The sequence below is a fragment of the Acipenser ruthenus genome, chromosome 1 (assembly GCF_902713425.1).
Source record: "Acipenser ruthenus chromosome 1, fAciRut3.2 maternal haplotype, whole genome shotgun sequence".
Lineage (NCBI taxonomy): Eukaryota > Metazoa > Chordata > Actinopteri > Acipenseriformes > Acipenseridae > Acipenser > Acipenser ruthenus.
The window spans coordinates 72,397,299-72,424,861 of record NC_081189.1 but is presented as its reverse complement, the minus strand read 5'-3'; the positions used below and the strand labels follow the sequence as shown (position 1 = coordinate 72,424,861).

The following is a 27,563-nucleotide window of genomic DNA, read 5'->3' as shown; positions in this document are numbered from 1 at the left end:
TAAAATGACGCGTCTGGCAATTCTAGGTAGAAGTGCTTATAAAATTGTTATGTTTGCAAATCTGCCGCTCAAATGCCGTCAGGATATCTAATACATAAATTCAGGAAAACTAAAGCCTGAAGTGCACTCTAACAACAGTTTTGATTTCAGGAGTTCATTTTTGTTTTATGTTTCACGAAACTTCTGTTTCAATAACAAATGAAAAGATGTAAAAAGAAAAAAAGGTATACCTGAATCCCGTCCTCACAATGGGGGGCTCGACTTTTATTCGAGCGAATGCAGTGTATATATATATATATATATATATATATATATATATATATATATATATATATATATATATATATATATATAACAGAGCGGCACTCGCTCTCATTCGTTTTGCCCCTTTAAAACACAGACAAATTGGAGGTGCAGGTGATAATTAACAATTAACCACATTTACACATGTTTTTGGCAGGGAGGATTTTAACCCCCTCTTTCCAGGAACCTTATCTAGACTACCGGATAGGTAAGCTGTTGACCGGCTTAAACAAACACAAGAACAAAAACAAAAAGTGTTCAACAATAACAATAATACAAACACAATACTCACACATGGCCTGCTCGGACAGTGTACAACAGTGTGTGTCCTTCTCCACAGCCTCAAGCAGACTGACTGCTGCCTTTTTTATATCTGTCAGCTGGCTTCAATTTACAATAATTGCCAGCTGAAAACGTGTTTGGCAGGAAGGATTTTTAACCCCATCCCAGTTGTGCTACAATATACGTATATATTTTTAGCAAGTGTCTAATAATTTGTGTGTTTTCTTTCAGAAATCCAGCACGCGCAGGCTGTCTCCATGTACTAGAGTCTGCCTCTGTACACAGACAGTATACTGTGCTAGCCGTCTGTTTTTTTATTTTTTTATTTTTCCAGTCAGCTTTTCACACTACAGAGACACCACCAGTGTTAACAGGGTTTTAGCTGCACTGTGCTGTCAATCTGGCAGGAGCCTTTTCGACCGGAGAATATTCTGTGTGTCTCTATGCCGTTGCTGTGTTTTCTTTGCTGCACTGACAACAAAGGCTAATAGATTTTTCTAGCTAGCAGGCAGCTGCAGCCTCTGTCTGTTTTACAGTGCATGCTTGCAGACTGCGAGTGGCTTTTTCAGGTTTTTACCTGCACACCACTTGTCCTGGTACCAGCCCAGTACCAGTGACTCGCTCTGTCGGTACCAGAGCCTGTACCCTGGTCGGTACCAGAGCCTGTACCAGTCACCTGGTCAGTACCAGAGCCTGTACCAGTCACCTGGGCGGTACCAAGGTAGGTACCAGTTACCTTTATTGGTACCAAGGTCCGTACCAGTTCGACCCGGTTCGATCTGGTTTGACACCAAGACGGTTACCAGTGCACCATTTTTGTGTACACTGTACAAAATAGCTTTCAGCACCAGTCATCTTACTGTCTATTCTTGTGCACATTCATTCCACAGCTAAACTGTTTTTTCAACCTTGCACCATTCCTGGGTTTCACCTTTGTGCTGGTTGGAAGAAAAACATTCCAGCAGAGGATAAGCACGACAGGTGCATCTACTGCCTGGGAAGGGAGCAAGCCGAGGGGGAAGTTACAGGCCGCAGCGCTTGCACGTCTTGTGTTCATTTTTCTAAAAGGACACTGGAAAGCAGGCTAGCCCGCTATTCCAGGGATCGATCTGCAACTTTGACGCCAGCGCAGCATGACTCGCCCCTTTTGTCTCCTGCAGTGCGGTCAACAGAGTTCCCACTCCCTAGTACACCGGGAGCTAGGAAACAAGCCTCTAGAGGTAGGAGAAGTCCACGCTCCTCTAAATCCTCCTCTTCCTCATCTGGCTCAGAGAGTGCCCCCCCTCCTCCTCCTCCAAGGAAGAGAAACAGGAGCCACCGTAAAAGGCATTCTGGTACTGATAAGGTTGCAGGGCAAATGGAGAAGCTTTTTGAAGCTATGAACAAGCCCCCCCCCCCCCCCCCCCCCCCGTTCTCTCAATCCCCAGGGCGTCAGCGCTCGCCCCCCCCCAGGTTCTCCCAGATTTTTTGCTGTCTCCAGGTCACTGGACAGTTTGTACAGGGTGCACGATGCAGATAAGCTGGGCGTCGCCCAGTTTCTGCCTGTTGAGGCTTCCATCGCCTCTTTGGTGCAGATGCCTAATCTAGCATTGCTGCAAAAGGACGTTTCATATCCAAACAAACAATGCCACATCACTGAAATGATGCTGAAAAGGCCTATGCGGCCTCAGCATTTTGCACACGTCTTGGTAGCTACAGTAGCATACTGGTGGCTTACCAGTCCATGCTGCTATAATCGCTGTCCTCGAACCATAGGCCCTTGCCCCTTCAGTTGGACGAGCTGAGGCTGGTCCAGTTGTCGAAGTACAATGGTCAGGCATTGGGCAGGAGCATGGCTGCATTGGTGACGACAAGAAGCCAGCTCTGGTTTGCTCAGGCTCAAGTACCTGACAAGGGCAAGGCATCATTACTGGATGCACCTGTAACACCAGGGCATACGTTTGGGCCCGATTGCAACTACGGTCATGAACCCTCAAGACACTGTATTAATGTCTCAGGAGGTGGCGGCCCTACTACACAAACATACAATCTCAATTGTCCACCATCTCAGTGAGAAAGAAGGGTTTCACTCCATGTACTTCCTGGTGCCGAAACAGGATGGCGGCCTCAGACCAATTCTCGACCTGTATCGAGAGTCCGAAGGTTCAAAATGCTGACAACGCGGCAGGTGTTGCAGTCAGTAAGGTCAGGTGACTGGTTCACTACAGTGGACCTCAAGGACGCCTACTTTCACATCCCTATAAGACCCAGCCACAGGAAGTACTTGCGGCACCACGTACTGCCGTTCAGCCTCTCTTTAGCTCCTCACACTTTTTCAAAGTGCATGGATGCTATATTGGCCCCTCTGAGACTAAAAGGCATCAGAGTGATCAATTACCTGGAGCTGTTTTAGCTCAATGCAGCAGTGAGGGTACTGACCTTCCAGAGACTTCAGGGCCTGATGGCAGCAGCATCCCAGATCCTCCCCTTAGGGCTCTTACACATGCACCCTCTCCAAGCCTGGTTCAACCACAGGGTCCGGCACCCTGTCTTACAACACCACCGCTTACTCACAGTGTCTCGTCACTGTATGGAGGCTCTCTCGTGCTGGAAACAACCAGCTCATCTGTGCTTGGGCACAGCTCTGGGCTGTGTCACAAGGAGAGAGGTGGTAACTACTTCTAACCTAGATGACTCTGCTCTATACTTTCCCACTATTGCCACTGCTTCCACTGTGTGTGGAGAAGATCAGGCAAGATCTGGCCCGGGTGCTCTTAGTAGCCCCAAAGTGGCCCAGGAGAACATGGTTCTCATCACTGGCACAACTCCTGTATGGTCAGCAATGGGAGCTTCCAGCCCATCACGACCTGCTGAGCCAAGCATGGGGGACTGGCACCCAGATCCAACAGGTCTGCAGCTTTGGGTCTGGCCCCTGAGTGGAGACATTTGAGCCGTCTCGGGTTATCTGACACAGTCATTGAGACTCTTCAGAATGCCAGAGCAGCAGCTACAGGCTCCCAGTATGGCTATAAATGAGGTGTATTCCGGAAGTGGTATCAGTCATGTGAACATGACCCCATGACTCATGGCACATAGATACTGCAATTTTTGCAGGACCTTTTTGATGAAGGGAAATCTCCCTCCAAGCTTAAGGTCTACCTGGCAGCTATCTTAGCTTGCCATATTACAATTGACTCAGTCTCCCCAGGAGCACACTTCCTGGCGGGACTTTTGAAGGGTGCTCGGAGGTTAAGACCCCCTAGAAAGGACCTTGTCCCTCACTGGCAACTTAATGTAGTGCTGGATGCGTTTACAAAACCGCCATTTGAGCCCCTACATTCAGCAGAGCTGAAATTCTTGTCATTAAAGACAGCTTAACTGTTTGCGATTTACCTCCTCTAAGCGAGTAGGTGAAATGAAAGTATTTTCAACAGCGAAAGCTTGTTTGTTTTTTCAGAGGCTAGTACTAAGGTTATTCTCTGCACTAATGCTCCATTTCTCCCTAAAAGCATTTATGCTTTCCATAACAACCAGTCAGTGGAATTGGAGGCCTTCCATCCACATCCCTTCCAGGCTGACAGGGAGTTCCATACGCTCTGTCTGGTTAGGGCTCTGGGGTATTATGTTGACCGCACCCAGAGTTGGTGGCAATCAGAGCAATTGTTTATTTGCTTCGGGTCTAAGTTCCACGGATAAGCCCTGTCTGAACATTGCAGATACAGTCAGGATTACATACGATCTAGCCAACCTGCCCCCACCAGAGAAGGTCACTGGTCACTCCACAAGAGGCCTTGCAACCTCTTGGCCGTTATTCCAGGGCGCATCTGTCACAGACATTTATAACGCTGCAGTATGGGCCACACCTCAAACTTTTACCAGGTTCTACTGACTGAATGTCATAGATCAGCAGAATCCTGGTTTTGGGACCACAGTGTTAAGAGCAGACTCTCATTCTGCTTTTTAACACATTTTTATTATGTTCCACTTTAAGTCCTTTGGGTAGTTAGCCATACACCCTTTTTTGGACTTTTGGTGTTAAATGCTGAGGTTACTCGGCATAACCTTGCAACATATACACTGCATGAGGGTCCTCCCTCACTGTACTGTGGAATATATGCCATGGACCCTCATCAGTCCTCGGCCAGAATGCTAAAGGCAGCTTATCTTCCTTTTAAACACATCTGCCAGTGCTGCAAGTCCTTCACTTGCGACAGCTTGGGTATTCTATCCCATCAGGTAATGGTTACATTTTGTGCTTGAAAGGGAACATTAAGTTATTATTATAACCCTGGTTATCTGAAATAGAAATGTAACCATTACCCTTCAAGGTCGCTGCATTCACCCCAACACAGCAGGCCTGAAAAGAAAATGGCTCTGAGCCCTATACGTCATTTGTATTTATCTCCTGGGGGCAGAGACAACATCTGACGCATGCAGGGCTCTTAAAGGAGCAGCTTTGTTATAAGTGCTGAGGTAATTCAAGCTAGAAGAGATTATATCCCATTCTGTAATGGTTACATTTCTATTTCAGGGAACCAGGGTTATTATAATAACTATACAACTCAATATACTGTATCTTTTTAGAATATCAATTATAAAGTGATAAAGAATATGTTAGAGGTACAATATTAGTAATATTTTGTAAGTATTTTGTAAAGCTGAAGACGAGACCTTGTTCTCACTCAGGTTCATCTGGCTTATCCATGCCCATTTTCCATTTCAATGTAATGTTTATGGAAGCAATAATATCAGACACATTGGCATTACTGGCCATTTCATTCACAGCACAGATTTCTCCAAAGGCAAGTCAGTGGGTATGTCTCTGTGTGTTAAAAGTCTCATTCCTGTGTTTAGGGAGGAGATGATGGAGAGGATGACGATGACCAGCCCCTGAGCCTGGCCTGGCCAGACACGAACCGCAAACGCTTCACCTATCTCATCATCCTACCCATTATCTTCCCACTGTGGCTCACTCTTCCCGACGTCAGGAAACCAGTAAGTTACTAGGAAAACAGCAGCAATGCTAAGTATGTTATTTTCTTCCATTTGCCAGTTTAGGTCTCACTTGTTTATGTCAATGGGCTTGGCAGTGTCATAACATATTAGCCAGGTAAATAAGATACCTGAGTTGTGTGGTTACATATTAATAACTCTATAAATACACAACCACATGTGCAAAATAAATGTAATTACAAAAGATGGTAGCAATTGCAAGTAAGCATATTGTTACATGTAACTAGACAATCATATGTGTAATTACTGTGTGGTAAGAGACACTTACTGTAATGTCAAAGCGCTTTCTCCAGTCTTTTTCCAACAGTGTATGTAGCCAGCACACAGGTTTGGCAGAGTACTGTTAGCCACTTAATCGAATAGGACAGCACTTACTATCCCCACCAGGGCATGAAATCCTCTTTGACAGGAATATAGTGGAGGCGGTTGTATGTATGTCATATTATCCATGATACAATCTGGCAGAGCCCCACCAATTTCTCTAAAGGTTTCCTACATAACACATGGCTTTGAAGCTATTTACACTCCTGGGGAAATTTCTGTCTTTGAGGCACTAAGCCCCATTTAATTTATCTTAATCACTTCATACACCTTGATTATGGTTCTGTCTGGTTCTTCAAAGTAAAATGATTCTTGCTATTCTTTTATGCCAGTATCCAGGTCAATTTCAAGTCATATTATGCTCCAGATGAATGCATTTCATAGTTTATTTTTCATTAAGCCCTGTAGCTCTGTGATAACTAATTTGTAAAGTCAGATTTAATATTGCTTGTTGAATCTTCCTCTACCCACCTCTAACTTACTTGAAAGTAACAGTCCCTACATCTTAAGCCCGTCACACACAGCCCGACTCAAGCCGTCCCAAATCATCTCATCTGAGTATGCACAGATTCTGCGATCAGTTGTGCTCAGTTTTGGTTTGACGTCACAATTGAGTTTTTCCCGACTGGGTGTCGCGCACTGCTAAGACTGAATTACTGACCACAACTAGATACTGGTGATTACTATGTATGCAGATTTAATTAATACTGCCCTGTACACATTTTTTAATTAACTTAGCCCAACATAGTGACCCTCATATTATGCATGGCATCGTATGCTGATTAGACGGTGGAGACAGCAAAGGGAGGCAACCTAAAGAAGCGCTTAGACTATTAATTAATTGACCATTTACAACGTGCAAACATTTGAGTGTTTGACTTTTTGTATAGCTTGTCTACTACAATTTAGCCTGTGGTAAATAAAATCCAACCTGTTGATTTTTTATTTGACTTTGGCATTTTTTTCTCAGCGTGTGGATCTAGGGGCTTGTGATTTGTGACCTGCTGGAGATCGACACACCGGTTACTTCTGTTTTAGTGCAGTAAGAAAATATAGGCTGCTAGTAGATTGATAATAAAAAGGTAAATTGATCATTTACCTTTGATTAGTATGCCTAAAAAAAAATATTCAAATGTGCACATATCTGGTATTTTTTTAATTCGGGACACTCGGAGCAATTCAAGACTAATGTATTTTTACCTGTGGAACTAAAGCTGTCAATATTCCACCATCTTGTATGACAAGTTACATGACAAGCTGCGTCACTTAAACCTGCTTCACCATTGGTTGACACCCTTATGACTAATCGGTCTCAGTCAGTCTTGGTCGGCAACTGCCGCACACAGACAGACTGATGACATCTGAACGAAACTGCATCTGAAAAAGATTCAGCATGTTCAATCTTCAAATCTGAAGACATCTCGACTGAAATCTGCATAATCTTGGTTATAAGGTCACGCACACTGATACGATTCATCCAAACTCTGTACGGCCAGTTGAGATGAGATGAGTCGGGACGGCTTGAGCCGGGCTGTGTGCGGCGGGTATTAAACATTCCCGTAATTGTTCTTTCAGATTTGTACAAATATAGGCTCAGCTCGTAAATTATGTAACTATTACTCTTAAGCCTACACTACTTGCATTGAGTAATAGACTAATTAACCTTTAGCTGGTACTGTATATCTGGTAGAAAATGTTAAAACTAAACAGAATGAGAATATCACTGGAGATTTTGCCCTGATGAGGTTGTAAATTGTAATTTTATTGCATTGTTTACAGTATTGTACTTTATGCACCCAGAAGTAAAATGTCTAATTTCAAAGGTATGAAATAAAAAATGTCATTGCCACATTGCTTTTAACCTCTGGGCATATAAATGATCTTGTTTACATTTACATTCTACTTTGGGTTTACAAACAATTCAATCTGATGTGATGTACCCCCTAGATCAGTGGTACTGAACTCTGGCCCTCAAGATGCATTCCAGTCGAGGTTTTCACTCCAAGCAGGTTCTAATGTAGTTAATTGAAGCGGCTAAGAGGCAATTAACTAATTTAGGACCTGGTTGGAATAAAGACCAGGATTGGAATAGATCTTGAGGGCCAGAGTTGAGTACCACTGATCTAGATAATGCTGCTGGGATACTTTGTTTTTGTTCATAAAAACTTCCATTTCGAATTTTCAAATCGTCATGAAAGTTAAGTTAATTGTAATAAGTCATTGAAAAGGTATACTTTTGTGGAAAAATTGTCTAAAAAGTGCTTTATCTTTTAGATTTTCTGATTTAGTGTGTAAAGTTAATGATCGATCAAATATAACTGTAGTTAAGTCGACTAATAGCCTACTGTGTGGGCAGTAATACCAGCAGCCAGTACTTCGCTCCCTTAATTGGGTCCTACAAAACGGGGTACTATTGAGGTCCTAGGGTCGGGGTTAGTTAACATCAGAGGAAAGGGCCTCTGGATGGAGAGGTTGTGGTTTCAAATGAGGTGACTGCTGGGATTGGATACATTTTCTCAGATTTGGGAATCGTTTTAAACTCCTCGGCTTGTCATTTAAAGTGAAGATAAAGTCAATGTTGTCACAGAGCTGGTTATATTAAATTTGGGGGTGGGGGTTGAGGTGTGCAAAAACATAAATTGCTGGTATCACAGCAGCCCCTCGGTTAAAACCACACGCTCGTCACTCCCCTGGGGCGTGTCCTGCACATCACATGACACACACACAGGTCCTTTCCTCCTGATGGGAACTAGACTGAACCGGGGTCCGAGGGAGTGTAATGTTCAGTGTGCAATGAAGCCAGTGTGTTAACAACAATGAATAGACAAGCGTGTTACATTTCTGGTAAGTTTATCATTTATTAGTAATAGTTTCTGGGTCAAACTATAACAATGTTATATTCACTGTTACCTATTCTATACATTAATTTAAACTTGCCACATATCCTGTACTGTAAACTAAACATCCGGCTTGGGTGCCAGTGTACGAGATGAAGTTCACATACTTTTTCAACTCTTTTATTTCTGTCTTGCAGAGTGCTAAGAAGTTCTTTCCCATCACATTTTTAGGCGCCATCTGCTGGATTGCATTCTTCTCCTACCTAATGGTCTGGTGGGCACACCAGGTAAAGACACTTATTTTGACTCATACCCATGTTGGAATTGCAAAGAAGGAGAGGTGGTTGGAAACTGTGATACTTGCTGTGTCTAGCAGTGTTCTTGCTAAATATTTTATGTGTGGTGATATATTTGAAAAAGATTACCCTGTATTTATCGTGTAGGATGCTTTGATCTTTCAATTATGGTGTACTGTGTAGTGTATAATATAGAAGAGTTCCAAGGTCACAGAATAACATTACGGAAGTAGGAAATTAAGCATTGGAATATCACTTACAATATACAACCAGCAATGGATTTAGTTGCAAAGCTTGACAAAGATGTGTGATAGTGCTAGTCCAGCCTTGAAAAGCAAAGAGGCTAGAGCCTGTTGCGTTAAAAAAAAAAAAAAAAAAAGTATTCACTAAAATCCTTGTCTATCTAAAAACTATTAAAAGGTTCATATCCATAAGTCTATAGCCAAAAGAAAAATAATATCTGTTGTAGATCTTGAATTGACACAGCAACCATTTTTATCATCAAACTCTTTTCATATTTCTATAAGAAAGACATCTAAATTGTTTCCTTCACTATTCAAGATTTTTAATGAAGACATCAGTGTCGACTCTGTCTTCAGATTGACACTGTGTTCTGTACTTAAAGCACAATCCAATGCCTTTAAAAAAGACTTAAGCCTCTTGTGCTCTATTTCTGTCCTTCCGTTAATCTGGCCTCGGAACAATTACAGCAGCAACAACAAGGTAAAACACCTGCTGAAGCTTTTTCATTTTTTTTTAATTTTTTTTTTAGTGAGCAACAAGCAAGATCTATGACCCTGAGTAAATTCTTCTATTCACAGCAAATGTTTTGCTTGTAGGCTGTCTTTTCTTTGGATCAAGCAGATGTATTGGCTTCTTAGCTATAAGTAAAGAGCTAGAACATCAGTTTTCCTTGAATCCAATGAAAGGGGCTTTAACATCCATTGGTTGGTGTTTGCATCCCGTTGCAAAAAGTATTCAGTATAATAATTTGCATTTGTATCTTTTAATTCTGGAGCACATGACTAGATTGACAGATGGATAGAATTCATCTGTTCTGTGTGATACTGGGACTAAGGACCTCCTACTTCTGTTGACAATGTGGCACAGCTTTCAGACCAACACTGTACCATTTGTATGCACTGTACAACTTAGAAAACCAACCCCAGCGAGCTGGTCCCTAAAATAGCAAAATACCTCTCCCAACAGGACATTGGACATTTGCAATCCTTGCCACCCAATGGTTTTAAAGAAGCGCACTGGTGAATTACAGGTTAAAATGTGTCCTTTGCCCTTCTGAAGATTATCATTTAATGCTAGCCATATTAATGCTTTCATTAACAGCAAAAAACACTTTACAAAAAATAAATAAATGAAAAAGAATAGGGTTAAAACCGAGAAAACCCATTGCAACAAAATTCTCATTCTGCAGGTTGGAGAGACCATTGGGATCACTGAAGAGATTATGGGATTGACAATTTTAGCAGCTGGGACATCCATTCCTGACCTAATCACAAGTGTTATTGTGGCACGCAAGGGACTGGGGGACATGGCTGTGTCCAGCTCAGTGGGGAGCAATATTTTTGACATTACTGTAGGGTAAGTCATCAAACTGCATCTGCACATTTTTAATTTCAAAGTAATTTTAAAGATTCCATGCATTTGCAGGAAGTACAGAGCCCTGTGAAAGACTGCCTCAAAAGTAAAATAATGTGAAAAGTAAATCCCAGCATGAGTCATCAGCAAAAGCAGGACATGAGTGCTTGGTCTCAGTGATTAATAACCTGGCGGCTTTTTTTAGCAATACTTTTGTTCTTATAAATCAACTGAGGAATAAAACCATATTTCTCCCTCCTTCAATAATGTAGATGTTGGATTTATATTTCCACTGTAGCCTTTAACACCAGAAGCCCCGCGGCAGTCATTTTGGCAGTTTTTGGTTTTAAAATCTAATTTTCTTCAGTCGTGTAACGCATATGTGGCTGCGCGTTCATGTACCTTTTTGTCCGTATGTATTACATAGTCTCACAAAGCATGAAACACGGGAGTGCAGAAATAAAGGAGATATATTACATTATACCTAAAAGCCCCGGGAGCAGTCACATTGACGGCCACACAGAAAACAATTATATTGTGATTATACAGAATGGGATTCTACTTTATTATTTTTATTTACCAGTCCCCAATGTGTTTAACTGTAATCAGATTAGTCTCTACTCTCTACCTGAGTGAATGACTGACAATCTATTGTTTTCAATCAGCCTTTACAAGGCTGGCGCCTGCTTGCCAGCTGCGCTGCTTTGGTCAGTCTGTTAGCATCGGGACTAGTGAAAATAAATACCAGAGACTGTGGAGTTTTACTACGCAACAAAATATGTAGTTGATGTTTTGGATCAGATGGCACAGAAGTATTCCGTGAAAGCCGGCTCCCAACGGTGGTCTGTTCAGGTGTTTTACAATGTATTGGACCTAGCAGCCATCAACTCCTGGGTACTTTACAAAGAATACACGGAGAAGAATTTACCAAGGAGAGAATATATTTTACAGTTAGCACAGGAACTTCGCAAGAAGCATTTGGAACAGAGGGCGGAAGCTGGCAACCCCGCTGAGAGCTGAAAGAGACACCAATGCCAGGTTGGCAAGTGCAATAAAAATAAAACTTCAGACAGCTGTGCCCTGTGCAGAAAGTTGGCGTGGAGAAGCGCATTATCTGTGTTGATTGTGAACAACCTTAGACTCAAGGTAAAGGAATACCCTTTTGTCGAAAAAAAGAAAAATAAAATAGCCTTTTCTTTATATATAACTTCTTGTGCTGTGCGCTTCTGTAAAATGTTTATCTACGTTGTTCAGTTGCTTTTGCTCATCTGATAATAAACCGATTTGCTGTTGAAAACTTAAATGTATTGCTTTCGTTTCAGTTTTATAAATATGTACAGTATGTTGTAAACCAATGTCTGATCAGATGTTTATTTATTTACATTTTCTTATTTCGATTTGTAAAATACATGTTCATATATATATATATATATATATATATATATATATATATATATATATAATGTAATATATGCTTTGGTTGTTCAGATGTTTGTTGGCGTACTCAATAAAAAAACGAATTACATCCGACTGTTTATCCTTTCGTTATACTATTTACAGTGTTTGAATACAACCGTCAGAAAGGCTACTGCGGGGCTTCTAGGTATGAGTATATCTCCGGTCCTTCTAGTATTAATCAGACCATAGTGTTATATAGAAAGGAGCTTTTGTTTGGACACAGGATATATGGGCTGAAGATTTTTCCACACTGGCCAAACTCTTGTGGAAAATGTGCAATATGTTTGATTTTATTCTACGGCTGGTGTATTATTATTCAATAAAAATATTGAAGCAATATGTTGAAAATGATTGCAATGGTAAATTCAAGGTGCTTGTTGTAAACACAAGTACAAGTTTTCTATTTTTTAATAAGAGACTCTGTTTAAAAAAGCCTAATTTCTTTTTCTTTTTTTTATCTTGTTCCATTAGGCTGCCTTTTCCTTGGCTGCTGTACTCGTTTATCCACGACATGGCACCTGTGCAGGTCAGCAGCAATGGCCTGTTCTGTGCCATCGTGCTGCTGTTCATCATGTTGCTGTTTGTCATCCTGTCCATCGCCCTCTGCAAGTGGAGAATGAGCAAGCTCCTCGGGTTCATCATGTTCCTGCTATACTTTGTATTCCTGGTTGTCAGCGTCATGCTAGAGGACAAAATCATTATGTGCCCTGTGTCCATTTGAGACTCCTGCTACTGCTGCATCTAAATTTATTTTGGGGGGGTGGGGGGGGTACGTGGGTTAAGTGACATAATAGCAGGCCTAGCATGACTTTGGATGTGGACAACCTGAGAAGAAATGTCCTTGTCATCAAATCCTCTAGATGCCTGACCTAGGTGTGCATGCAATATTTATTCAAAACTAAACAGAAGAAAAATGAATGAAATTACTGTATTATGGCTGGCACCAAATTAATGGGGGAGGGCAAGGGGAGGAGAACACATTTTCCATGGCAAAAGAAACATAGAGACACTGTTCTCCAAGTTTCAGGTGATGTGCTTGAACTGAATTATCTTCTATAAACTGAATGGTACACCATAATGTATTAGTTTCAGCTGGGCGTTCTCAAACCATGTAGGAAAAGATAGGGGCTTGACTATTCATCTAGCCAGTGCATGCAGATGGAACATTGAAGTTTGGATTTCGTCAGAAGTTGATAATGCAAAGCTAACAAATGTACTATTTAATTGTTCTACTTCATCCAATGTATCCTGTGTAGAAGTCGTGTCAGCAAAATACATATTTAGCAGAGTATTCAATTTACTGCAACTCTGAAAAGATTCTGCATTATACTTGGGTCCCAAAAAGGTAGATTAGATTGCAACAGCCAGCACATATATTTTAGCGGGCATTAAAACAATGTATCAAAAATGGAAGAAAAAAAAAGTTGCCTATGGTAGATAGTATCACTTCAGTGGTTGTGTAAATATGAATGTGCATGTCAAAGCTTCTTGGAGAGGGAGGGATTTTTTTTTTCATCTGTGGATTAATCTTGTGTACTGTGAAGCCTATTGTCAAGCTTAGAACGGGCAAGTTTGTGTTAACGTGATTTGTCCACAGTAAGCGATGGCCGGTATAAATTCAAAATGTCCCCCAATCACCAGTACAGTAAACAAAACAAACACTCATTGTGACGGTCGGGCGGTTCCTACAGAACAGAATCCTAATCTCAGAAACTGGAAAATAGCCACGCTAGTCCCGTGCACACATACACAGAAACAAACAAACAAACAAAACAAAATAGATATATCCCATCTTATCGAAAGCCTGTGGTGATTAGAACACCAAATGATAACTTAATTTGTTAATAGTTAGTTAAACATAGGTCATCATAGCACCTAATTTCTATTAATTTTAATTTACTTCAAATAATAACAATAATATCAAAAACATTATCATTCTTAAAATCACCAAATGCAAACAAGCTAGCTCCTAATTAAACAAAACAAAATGTCAAGTTGGAACATTGACCAGATGAAACAAAACAATTAACAGCGTCACTTATCTGTCTTGTTTGCATTAAAGTGCTCCTCTTTCTTTTTATTTGATCAGACTCCAGACAGGTAACTTTTTCAGTCTGTTCTTGGCTTTTGGTTTGAATTCAGCGGTCTCCACTGTGTTATCCAACAGATGACAGCCAACTATGCCTACACCCTGCTTTTTTAAAACATGTAAGCAATAAACCCTTAAAGGCATAGGCAGCCCTTAGGTCTGCCACAGTGTGTATGCAGTTAAAAATCTTAAAGACATGCATTACACTAATAAATGTTTTTATTAAAACCTATGAATGTAATAAAAAGTAATGCAAGTGCAGAAATGTACAGAACAGGCAGGCTACATTACTGCACATTGTTTCCAGCAAAGAACTCTGTGATATGCGTCTGGACTGTCTTTTTTTGCAAATATGGGCTGCAGACTTTGTCAGCGTTTTCTAAAAAATCACAATTCGGCTCTATAACCGGATGCTGCTCCATAGCACTCCACAGTGTTAAAAGCGCAGCACGCACATACGTAGCCATTCAAAACAAAATTCCCCAGTCATCCAGGCGGTTCTGTTCTAAACCGCAGGCAGGTATGAACTCCTCTAAAACAACGTGGGGTTTTCAATTTGCCAATCACTAGCGGGTCACATTTTTCACTGCCATCCATATTACAACAAAGCAGGACTGAAATTCTTTCCTTTTCTCTTTCCAGCCATGCTTACTGTTGAAGTCAGTGCTGTTTTTTCAAACTGTAAACCTGACACTGCGTACAGGGATTAAATAGCCAAGGTACAGTACAGGGGTAATCGCTCAGTAACAAGGTGCAAACAGCTGATTGATCGATCTGTCAAGCTTTTACTGCAGTAAAGTGCTGCCTTTTTTATTGAAATCTATGTGAATGGCAAGGTAACGAGGTGAAAACAGCTGATGGGTGGATTAGTAAGAGCGAGTATTACAGTATAAGCAGGGTGTTTGTTATTTAAATCTATGTGAATAGTACATACCGAGATCCAAACAGCTGAGTTGGCCCGAAATATACGTCATGCTTTACACGGTATAAACAATGCCTTTGTTATTGAAATCAATGGGAATGGCAAACGGCAAAAGCTATTTGTCCGATATAAACGGCTGCCCAAAATAACCTTGTACGGTGTAAGTGGTGGATACTGGAATTACCGTTCAAGTCAGCTCTTAGATAAATGACTTTGGTTTTTTGTTTTTGTTTTTCTCGGTGGCTGACTGGTGATTCACCTTGAGTTTCGTAAATGTAGCCTTTTGAGGAAGGTTGAACTAAGTATCCCCAGTTCCACCCATACTGCTTACAGAAACACTTGATGATAGAGTAGTAATGTTGTCCATACCAATCAGGAAAAATACTGCAGTTTGTAAAAATGAGTATGAAAATATCTAAGTAGAAACTTAACCATGCAATGAAATATCTAACCTTCCTTATATATTCACTGTCAAGAGCAAGTATGTCTAGAATATATCTAATATAATATAGTGTATGAAAAATTATGTATACAAAATATATATTTAAAAATGCATGTTGATTTTACACATCCAAAGCTTAGAGTGTTGTCAAGGTATTTTTAAGAAGATCAAGAGGGTAATTTAGGTTTTCTACATCACACCATATTTATTTCTGTCACATCTTTTTTGTTGTTGTTGTTGTTGTTGTTGTTGGGTACAAATATTATTTCTACATCTTGGTTATTCTCATCACTTGACCAGGACATTGAAAAGATCAGGAACATGAAACCTGGGGTGCTTTTTTTATTACTGTTTATTACTTTATTACTGTCAAAAGCAGCTTTTAACCACATAGGAAGGCAGCGGTTACATAATTTGCTCTTTGTAATTTGATTTTAGCACCATAGTTTAATCAAACCAACCCATAAATACAGACATACTGTAGCAGTCGACCACCTTTCCACTTATCCAATGGCAATACATTTATTTTTAGTTTTAGAATACTGAATGATTATGGGTGCAACATGTTTTCCTTCTAAAATAATTAGAGGGAAGTAATTGTTTTCATGCATGCACACAGTCAATCATAACTTCAAAACACTTACTTATAAAATCTTCAGTAATAATATTTTAGGATCTATGTTAACAAACCTGTTCAAGGATCCCTTTATACCACATCTATAAATGTGTTTTTAAAAGTTTTGACAATCATTAACAGGGCTTATATGACAATTAGTCTCTCTACCATCCACTTTCATTTGGATTCCAAATCCTGATATTCTGATAACTAACATCACAAAGGATGCATTGTTATTATAAGACCACATTGCTATGACCTATTATTAATGCAAATGTTGTTTATAATGACCTTTTATAGCACATGTATAGAAGCATTATTTATTATTTATAACAGATCCTCAAACTAAAGCATTATAAATAAATTACAAAAACATTTTCATCAGTTGAACCAAACTTCCTTTTTAGCATTAGTGTAGATTTATTGTATTTGTAAGATAAATCAACAGTCAGAAAGCAACTTCATGCCAATTACGTTACATAAGAGAGACCCCTCTTAGTCATTTTCTTTGTGAAAAGTCCAAGCAGCTTCATATACAGGATTTGAATTGTGAAATATTGATTATAATGTGAAATACTGATTATAAGAAAGACCTGCATACAAAATAACCTGGGCTGGGTACCCAGTGGTAGCATCAGTACAGGGAATATGAGCTTGTGTTTCTCACAGAGTAATTTAAACCACTTTGTGTTTCAAGGTTATTTACATTATTTAATTATGTTTTTATTGATTGATTGATTGATTTGTAAAGTATTGGTATGAAAATGTAAATAATTTTAAAATGTTTCACTTTTTGACCCACATTGAGCTTAACTAGTGTGAATTCCCCCCCCCCTTACCCACGCTTAACACCAGGGTTAAATAAAACATGAAGGGTTGGGTTACGATCTCCATGCTAGATTAAAACACTGAAGCACTCGCAGTGGTTTCAGTCAGTGCACTAGACAGGGTTGTGCTTAAACTAAACTGATACATGTATCTTATCCCATTACTAGGGATGCGTTTTACAATCCATTTCAAGCTGCTTGGTGTTTCAAGGTGACCACAAGCATGTATTTGATCTGCTCACTTAATCTACAATTGCTATTCAAGAACTAGAAGGCTTGTCACTATACAGTAAGTACTGCTTTCACCCATGTTAATGGGTAAGTGTGAAAGATAATGAATAAAATGCTTGAAAATACTATTTTAATTCACATATAATATATATATATATATATATATATATATATATATATATATATATATATATATATATATATATATATATATATATATACAGACGTGCTCAAATTTGTTGGTACCCCTCCACAAAAAACGAAGAATGCACAATTTTCTCTGAAATAACTTGAAACTGACAAAAGTAATTGGCATCCACCATTGTTTATTCCATATTTAATAGATATCAGACTTTGCTTTTGATTTTTTATTCAACATAATATTGTAAATAAGAAAACAAATGAAAATGGCATGGACAAAAATGATGGGACCGCTAACCTAATATTTTGTTGCACAACCTTTAGAGGCAATCACTGCAATCAAACGTTTTCTGTAGCTCTCAATGAGACTTCGGCACCTGTTAACAGGTAGTTTGGCCCACTCTTCCTGAGCAAACTGCTCCAGCTGTCTCAGGTTTGATGGGTGCCTTCTCCAGACTGCAAGTTTCAGCTCTTTCCATAGATGTTCGATAGGATTCAGATCAGGACTCATAGAAGGCCACTTCAGAATAGTCCAATGTTTTGTTCTTATCCATTCTTGAGTGCTTTTAACTGTGTGTTTTGGGTCATTATCCTGTTGGAGGACCCTGAGACTGAGACAGAGCTTTCTGACACTGGGCAGTATGTTTCGCACCAGAATGCCTTGATAGTCTTGAGATTTCATTGTGCCCTGCACAGATTCAAGGCACCCTGTGCCAGGCACAGCAAAGCAGCCCCAAAACATAACCGAGCCTCCTCCATGTTTCACTGTAGGTATGGTGTTCTTTTCTTTGAAAGCTTCATTTTTTCATCTGTGAACATAGAGCTGATGTGACTTGCCAAAAAGCTCCAGTTTTGACTCATCTGTCCAAAGGACATTCTCCCAGAAGGATTGTGGCTTGTCAATATGCATTTTAGCAAATTCCAGTATGGCTTTTTTATGTTTTTCTTTCAAAAATGGAGTCCTCCTGGGTCTTCTTCCAGGGAGCCCACTTTCGCTCAAAAAGCGACGGATGGTGCGATCAGAAACTGACGTACCTTCACCTTGGAGTTCAGCTTGTATCTCTTTGTCAGTTATCCTTGGTTCTTTTTCTACCATTCGCACTATCCTTCTGTTCACTCTGGGGTCGATTTTCCTCTTGCGGCCGCGCCCAGGGAGGTTGGCTACAGTTCCATGGACCTTAAACTTCTTAATAATATTTGCAACTGTTGTCACAGGAACATCAAGCTGCTTGGAGATGGTCTTGTAGCCTTTACCTTTACCTTTACCATGCTTGTCTATTATTTTCTTTCTGATCTCCTCAGACAACTCTCTCCTTTGCTTTCTCTGGTCCATGTTCAGTGTGGTGCACACAATGATACCAAACAGCACAGTGACTACTTTTCTCCATTTAAATAGGCTGAATGACTGATTACAAGACTGGAGACATGTGTGATACTAATTAAAGAAACTAATTAGTTTGAAATATCACTATAATCCAATTATTTATTATCTTTTCTAAGGGGTACCAACAAATGTGTCCATGCCATTTTAGAATATCTTTGTAGAATAAGCAATAATTCATCTCTTTTCACAGCTTCTTTGCTTTATTCTATGACATACCAAAGGCATGCAAGTATACATGATAAAATAGCTTTTAATTTTATCACTTTTCAGGAGGAATGAAGCATTATTTCAATGAGCTGTAAGGGTACCAACAAATTTGAGCACGTCTGTATGTATGTGTGTATATATATATATATATATATATATATATATATATATATATATATATATATATATATATATATGTATAAATGAGTGTGTGTGTGTGTTGAAAACCAAACCTTACAATTGTGAATTGGGTCTAGTATGTACAGTACAATGGAATTATATGGGTTGACTCCTAATAAATAAGTTCTTGCACTGTTACTGTTTTGTGTTTGTGTAAGATTTCTTTACAATGATATATATAATACTGCTATGTAATATGCTATATAATCCCTTTATGTAAATACACATAAAGTATGTAATAAAATCTTAAATTATGGAAATAAAAGTACTGAAAAATAAAAACACATCATTGGATTCCCAGATTGATTTGTTTTCTACTATCACAAGAGCAGATGCAAAGCAAGACACATTTAATAATATGGTAACTTACTTCACAGCCCCTTACTTTACTTACTTTTCAACATATTCAAATTGTCAAAGCCACTTCCCCAAAATTCGAAAGTACCAAACTGCTTCAACTCTTCAACTCTTTTAACTGTAATGTAATTAATTTTGAAAATATATATATATATATCCTCTTTGGCCTCATGCTATATATTTTTTTTTACATTTTTAGTCAACCAGTCAAGGTTTTACAATGAATTATCTTACTAGCATTCACAGTATCCTCACAAGTCAGTGTCTTTTGTTCAAGATCGTTGCTTGTTTATACTTTAAAATCAAATACTGGTATATAGATTATTCATCAACCGTCTGTCGCTCAAAACAAATTAAACCGTGTCCTCCTGGTGTCGACTCATTTCCTGGGCTCTAGGTCACATGGCCTGGTCTTGACCGGCTACAACTTTCTTGATGAGACCTTCATGTTTCAAATGTAAAAAAAAAAAAAACAAGCAAAGAGCCAAAAGATTTTACAACAGAAGAAAATGGGAACCAATGATAATATTGCTGGTGCTAATTTATAAATTGCTTAGCACTCCTTTCATCAACCAGCAATCATCCAATGACTTCCTGGACTGTAATATTCCCATGCGATGTTCAGCTCTGGCTCAACACAAACTAATGCTAAATTGATCCTATCCTGCTTTATTTTTGGCCTCAAAGTCCTTGCATCTGTAATTCACCAGCAGGGTAATTAATACAATCTAGTTAAACTACATTGATGCATATCCCTAACATTGAATATTTTTGTATGAAAAGTTTGGTGTTACTTACTGCTGTGTACTGTAGTCGTGATCAGTGTGGTTTGGCTTGATTTGTCTTGGTGGGGGTGGGAGTTAGTGGCGTTGTATAGCTATTCCTAGCAGACAGTCCTGGGTGATGGATGTGTGGGTACCATGCTATTTGTTTCACAGTGTGTTGCTCATATCAAGGGCACTGATTCCCACAGCAATCACATGGAACAGCTACTTACAACAGCTGCCTCACTCTGCATCCGATGAGTAAATGTCAATGAAACACATTTGTTCCCCAAGGAAGCAACAAGTGCCAAACCATGGTTAGTCAAGTGTTACGCCATGTGCCTTTGAGAAAAGAATGATAAAGTCTAGACAAGCTTGGTACAGTAAATCAGACAAATTTAAAGCGATTTTTTTATTACAGTGTTTAAAATATAGTTAACCGTGATGATATATGTTTGAACAAATTTTTCTTTGATATTGTGGATGTATATGTATATTTAATTGGTGGAACAAAACTTTTTGTTTCCACAGTAGTTTTCTTGACACCTATCAGCCCCAAATGAAAATGAGTCATAAACTTACGCTGGCAGTGAAGAGCAGTTCAGTATTTTTTAACTGTTATGTCAAGGTTTATTGCATCTGACATATTCTTCCAATCCCTACTGGTGTTGCTTCTGAGTCTAATTCTAATCTAATTTCTGAGAACGTGCATATTTACTGCTTGTAGGAAAATGATAAAGACAAATGTGTTGCTTATTGGTCAAGTGTGAGTGGTCGGCTTTAAAATAAGGTATACACATATACAAGTAGTAATATTGTTTCTTCAATTTGAAAAGTTCAAAATGTCTTCTGTATGTATTCCCATGTTCAAATATTATGCGTCACTCACCAAATGCTCATCCCTTCAATTTTCTGTTCCATCACAACACGCAGAGTGGTGTAGCTGTGGCACAGTGATAAAGCATTTTAGAATCATACTTTATGATGCTGCTAACATTTATACTTGTACAGAAAATCTTGTCCTTAGAAACTGCTGACAAGTGTGCATTGTTTCTTTAGAGGTCTCTCATCTTTCCTTGGAAACCAGACAGGAGTTAGGGCAAGTGGGAAAAAATGAATCACAGAATTGTACGGAGGAGAGCAAATCTTGACAATGTACAATATAATGGCTGCAACTGTCAATTATCATAGTCTGCTTTGGAAATGAGGTTCAGTAGATTATTAAAGTATCTACCACTTATTGGCTTTAAACTGTTCCACAGCAGAATCCAATCTGTTCAACAAAATCTAGGGATTTTAAAGCATCGATGAAACATTATCACAACTTAAATGTCATAAATAAAGTAATTGCCAATAATTAAAATGTATTTAAATGGATGATGAATAGAATTGGTATTGAACAGCATTTCTGACAAAAACAGGTTATATTACCGTATATAATGCACAGGGCCTATTCGCAAAGTTTTAATTACTGTTTTAAGGATTTTTTAACAGACATTTTGATTAAGTAAATCAAGTTTGCAGGCCATTAAACCTTATGCAACTGTTTTAAAAGAGGGTTACAAGTTTAACCTATGAGAATGTTTATAAGCACTCCTTTAAAAAACAGTCCTTAAAATTCTGTCATTGTTTCTTAAAAAAAAATGTAGGTTGAGTTGTTTCTCTTAATAATATGGCAACCAGTGGTGGCTCATCATAAGAGGCTATGGAGGCTAAGCCTACGTGTAATTTTGTAAAAGTAAAAAAAAAAGCTTACCTTACGTCAAGCTTTTTCAAGGTTTACTGTATTACTATTGGCTAATGTAGCCTCAAAATGGGTGGGATTCTGTGTGTCTTCGATTGGCAATCACCCTCTGTCTGTCAAGTTTTAATGTATTTGTATTGACTACACTCTACCATTCATAATTAGATTTAATCTTGACATATCTGTTGTCAGGCAGGTTATGGGTGACGTGTGGCTACACGCTTAAGTTTTGATTTCCATACAATACGTTGTAGATTTTTTAAATTCATACGCCATTTTCCTCGCTTTCAGCTGAGGATAAAATAAGAATAAAAAATAACAATAAAGGTCATTCAAAGCCTAAATTGGGAGGGACAGAGAGGACCAAAATAAAATTGCCTTTTTAATTGCTCATGGTATGAAAAAACAAAATGGTTGACTGTGATTTACCATTGGTTTTTCAAACCGGCTCTTCATCTTCCCAGTGGATTTCTGTGTGCAAAAGTCTAGACAGGAGTAGACATTTTTCTACTCTGATGCTTTATGAGCATCAACAATTTACTCAAAGCCTCCATTAGTGTTTTCTACTATTATAACAACCTTGACTTGCATAAAGAAGGAAAAACATTGAGTGAAATAGCTTGCATCACTCGATTTTCAAGGTGGTATCCAAAGCATAATCAACAAGTACAGAGAAAAAATCATCTGTAATAGACAAACCCAGGACTGAAAGACCCAAAAAGCTGTCTTACAAGGATGAGCAATACTTGAAGATAATATCCTTAAGAAAGAAGACAAGCGTTGAATTGACAACAGAACTGGCAGAAGGCACAGGTGTCATTGTCCATCAAATCAACAGTACGAAGGTCACTCTTGAAATCAGGACTTAAAGGATGTGTTGCTGTAAGAATACCTCTTAAGAAAGGGGAACAAGACTAAAAGGCTAAAATATGGACAAGAACACAGAACTATGGAACAATGGTCAAAAGGTACTTTGGACTGTTGATGGATGGACAATGACAATCTGCAAATAGGGGAGTGACAAGACATATAGATATATTACTGAAAATATTATTTTTATATAACATAGAAAGTGATATTTTAATCTTTGATTTAAGAGTAAAAGAACTGTTCATCTGCAGTAATACAGTATACTGCTGGTAAAACCACCAAAATGTTCTACTGTTCTGAAGTTACAAATGAATTGTACTCTAGAAACAAAAGATTCATTCAAATATTGTATTTTTTTCAGAGTAATTTACCTTTAACTTGTGAAACTGTTGAAAACTATTCTTTGATTTTGTTAACAATAGTCAAGCAAAGTTCCATTACTACCAAACTTAATGTAATTCATGAAAATGTCAACATAGATCTTATCAGTAATGAGTAGACTAATGGTTTAGAAGAATTTCTGCAAATATGTTCAAAACAAAACAGCTACGAGCCCTCTGAGCTGTGAAGAATCAGCACCACCGCTAGAATTGAGGGAGTCAGCCAAACCAAGGTGCTAACTGAGGAGCCAGGACTGAAATTGCTCCTCAATGTAGTCAACAAATCAGTAAATTTAGTAATGAGCCACCTACTGCATAGCAACCATGTGACCTAAGCCAATTAAATTGAGGTCCTTAGCAGTGAAGCCACTATGTCCCCTAAAGATAATTTTACATCACCATCAGACTCCTTAAGTTAAGAACATTTTTTAGCTTAACCTGACTAATCCCCTAGAACACATTTTCAGGGATTGTAACAGCTGTCGCTGTAGCACAGCAGTCCATTGTCTAATTGGAGATAAATTGAATTCCAATCACTCAAGAATTAGGAGTCTTATAATTATCAGTAATCACTGCCAATGAAGAAACACTTCTTTATGTACTGCCTTCTGGTAGCTTATGGGATCAAATAGAAATGAGACATCCTGCAGCCAAATACCTTTAATACAGACAGAAAGCTCTCTTTCTGATAAGCTGAAATCCCAACCCCCCGTTTGTTTAAAAAATGATCTATGAAAGGTACTGCAGATGTTTCCACTTTAAACTTTAGTTTTTTTAATAATAAACAAAGTACTTGTAGTAAACAGACCAGAGCACATTTAGCCATGGGGTGCATTGACATTACATTTCTCAACTAATAATTATTGTGAAAGGGAATTCTAAGGAGTGGTCTCATATAGGGGGTGATGTAAGGATACGCACAAAGTGATTTGCGGGTGCAAAAACACCCATAATGCTGCCGTAAATCGCATTTAGCAAGCGTAAAGTCTGATTTTACTGGCAGCTAAAAATGTGGCTTATGTAAAGAATGTTTGTGTTTACCTGCTGTTTGGCACCCGCTATCAAATTTGCACTTTGCCATCATTAATCCATTAAAATGATATTGAAATGCATTCAAATGAAGAATAGAGCATGGAATTGGGCGGGATCTGGATACTAAGCGGGTGCAAACATTATAATGTGATGTAAGGATTTTGCCTTGCACTTAGGCAATTGCTGACACTCCAAAAACTTGACACCTCTTCTTACAAGGTGCAAACCATTGTGTAAGCGAGTAATTAACAGCTGTATAAAAGCGACACTTGGCTCTTGTTGAGGAGAGACAGGGACACGTTCGGAGGAGGGCAAGACCAAGAAGACCCTGCATATTCAATCCCAGGGTCACTTTGTTTAGGAGGATGCGGTACTAAAGCGTTATCGTCTCACTCCACAGGTCTTCCTTGACCTCATAGCTGAATTGAGGGATGAGCTGGACCCCAGCATCAATCTAAGGACCGCTATCCCTGAAAGTGCTGTGTTCTCTGCACTACTTGGCCTCTGGTTCCTTTCAGACCACACTTGGAATGTCTGGAGGGATAGCCCAATCCACCTTTTCCAGTGCTAGGCAAATTTTTGGATGCCATGCTAAAAAGGGCAGGCCAATACATATATTTTCCTAAGGCTGTTGCCTGAGGCTTTTCCAAACAACTCCGTTTCATGCTGAGTGAGCTGTAGGGACTCTCAGCTCCTTCTCAGAAAACTTTTCTTTGCCGTGCGCCAAGAGGATTTTGACTCCCTTTCTTTTTTTTTTTTTGGTTTGTATTTTTGTGCTCCACAAATGTCATATAGCGACTACTGCTCTCTGTACTCCTAACTCTGCAAGTGCTGCCACTAAATAGACCGATGTGCTCATTGAAACCCTCATTATCATAACTGTGGATCATTATTTGTGCATGTTGTGTAATTTGCATTGCTCTTAAGTTTACACAGAGCGCAGTGCAAAATAATTGCCTGGCAGCAATGCAATTAGAATTTTGTATACACAATTATCTACACTGTGCCTATACTTACATCACCACCATACTGTATTGTTTTAGCATGTCCCGCATCTCCAAATTGCAAACAGCCAAGCTATTTTTGATAATCTAATTACAAAATATTCCTTCTTTAGTGATGAATAGCTAAACCCATGCTTGGTTTGCATCTTAGGACCATTACAGGGGTACTTATGCCCAACAAAAGCTAAAGCAACCTTTGGGGTGTGTACACAAACAGCAGCATACTTCTAATAAATGAATGCACCGAAAGATGAACTATGTGAGGATGTAGGACACCAAGGAATCCCCTTCTAAAAGTTTACCAAGGTATTTCTGCATGGTATTTGTGCAGTTTTCCCATGGATATAATACATATAATAGTTTAGCCTGGTTTGTCATGTTTATTAATATCCTTTACCGTACCTTGTTATTCTTTACAATGCTTACTAATGCTGTACAGTGCTTTCACTATGCTTTTACTATGGTAAACTTTTATGAGGGTCATGCAACCATTTTGGATCACACCTTGTCCAATTGATGTCTTGTCAGCATACCAACATCCTCACAAGATGACAATGATTGTTCAGTTCTGAATACTTTATATGATACAACATTATTAGTTAACTTTCTGGACCCTTACACACGGTTATATCAAGGGAAGTAAAGCAAATGTGCTTTATCTGAATCAAAGTAGAATGAAAGTTCTCTCTCTCTCTCTCTCTCTCTCGTACACCCAACCTTGAGTGAGTGAAACTGACTCTTTTTATGCAGCTGTACCGAGACTCGATTGGAATTGGAATCTCAGTACATTTGCACGTGAACTAATTGTGCTCCCTGTGCTTCCATCCTAATGCTCACTTTAATCTGCACGTGGAGTGACTGTGCAATCCCCGTGCCTAAATACAATATACATTTTACATCACCTGTGCTACATAACCCACACTCCGTGAACCAATACATACACACAACATATAACACAAAATACACACAGGGGCGGGGCACCCTGCCACAACTTGTTATTGCTAGATTACTTCCTTACCTCTATGTTCTATTGGGTTTCAATTTGAGCTCTTAAGCAGTGAGCATAAAATAGTTCAGGGCAGGGCCATCATAAATAGGCAGAGCAGAGGGCACAAAGGGGCAGAAAATTAGATGATAAGGTTAGGTTAAGGCAGCAACAGCAGTGTGTTAATGTGAGGAAGGTTAATCATAAATAGGGCCTTCATTCGTAAAATATAAATGGCAGTTGCTGTTTAACCTGAAAAGCAGTGCCATGGTGGTGTTTCAGAGTAATCACTGAGAGTAAAGTATAGCCTAAGGTTACAAAAAGGTGTAATGTATATCACATAATTATAGATATATAAACCCATGTAGCATGCACTTTATAAAACCGAATTTGCCAAAGAACAGAGGGGGTTTAACTACTTGAATAATTAGCTTCAACGTTTCAGCTTCCACCTTCTTTAGATAGCATGGTACAGTGGTACAGGGCAGCAGTGTGGAGTAGTGGTTAGGGCTCTGGACGCTTGACCGGAGGGTCGTGGGTTCAATCCCTGGTAGGGGACACTGCTGCTGTACCCTTGAGCAAGGTACTTTACCTAGATTGCTCCAGTAAAAACCCAACTATATAAATGAGTAATTGTATGTAAAAATAATGTGATATCTTGTAACAATTGTAAGTCGCCCTGGATAAGGGCGTCTGCTAAGAAATTAATAATAATAGCACTGGAATACCATTGTGATACCCTGGCAATGGCAAAATATGAACAATCACCATTGTGGTAGCATGGCTCTTTCCATTGCTTTACATTGTAGAACCATGACATTACTATACTTGTGAATATATTATACATTATTCATGTTTGCTTAATTTGTTTTTGTTAAGCGTTATCTAAACAGCACCTCTAGATATTAAAATTCTGCTTAATCTCCAGGAGATGTTTGGTTGCAGCTGGTTGTATGGGAATCTCATATTTCCTTTAACTGGGCCATACTCTCCATTTAGATAATCACTGCCAAGTGCAATGTCTGAATCTTAACAAACTGCCCTGATTAGAACATTGCGCTTGGCTGAGTCGGCCATTATGGTGCTGCATTCTGACTGAACAAGTAAGAAATTAACAGTAAATTGCAGCTTAATCTGAATAATTTCTAACGTCAGCATGTCAATATTGTAAGGATAGCACTGATTTCCATTCAGATGAGTGTTACTTACAGCTGTGCTGGTCATTTTCACAGAACCATATGCTACAATCTGCAGTTTCAGCTTGGCTAAATATTTCCAATTGATATTGTAAAAAGCATTAGGT

The 27,563-nt window shown here is 39.0% G+C and overlaps 1 protein-coding gene across 4 annotated transcripts in view; it reads left to right on the top strand.

Annotated features, from left to right (window-relative positions):
• Window positions 1–19,406, top strand: part of LOC117420628 (sodium/potassium/calcium exchanger 2-like) — a 139,661-nt gene extending 120,255 nt beyond the window's left edge. For all 4 annotated transcript variants that reach the window (XM_059029186.1, XM_059029179.1, XM_059029189.1 and 1 more), the window contains 4 exons: window positions 5,419–5,559; window positions 8,933–9,022; window positions 10,464–10,630; window positions 12,557–19,406. In XM_059029186.1, the coding sequence (XP_058885169.1) occupies window positions 5,419–5,559; window positions 8,933–9,022; window positions 10,464–10,630; window positions 12,557–12,806 (648 nt within the window). In that variant the 3' untranslated portion in view covers window positions 12,807–19,406. The remainder of the gene's footprint in view (window positions 1–5,418; window positions 5,560–8,932; window positions 9,023–10,463; window positions 10,631–12,556) is intronic.
• The last annotated feature ends 8,157 nt before the right edge of the window (window positions 19,407–27,563 follow it).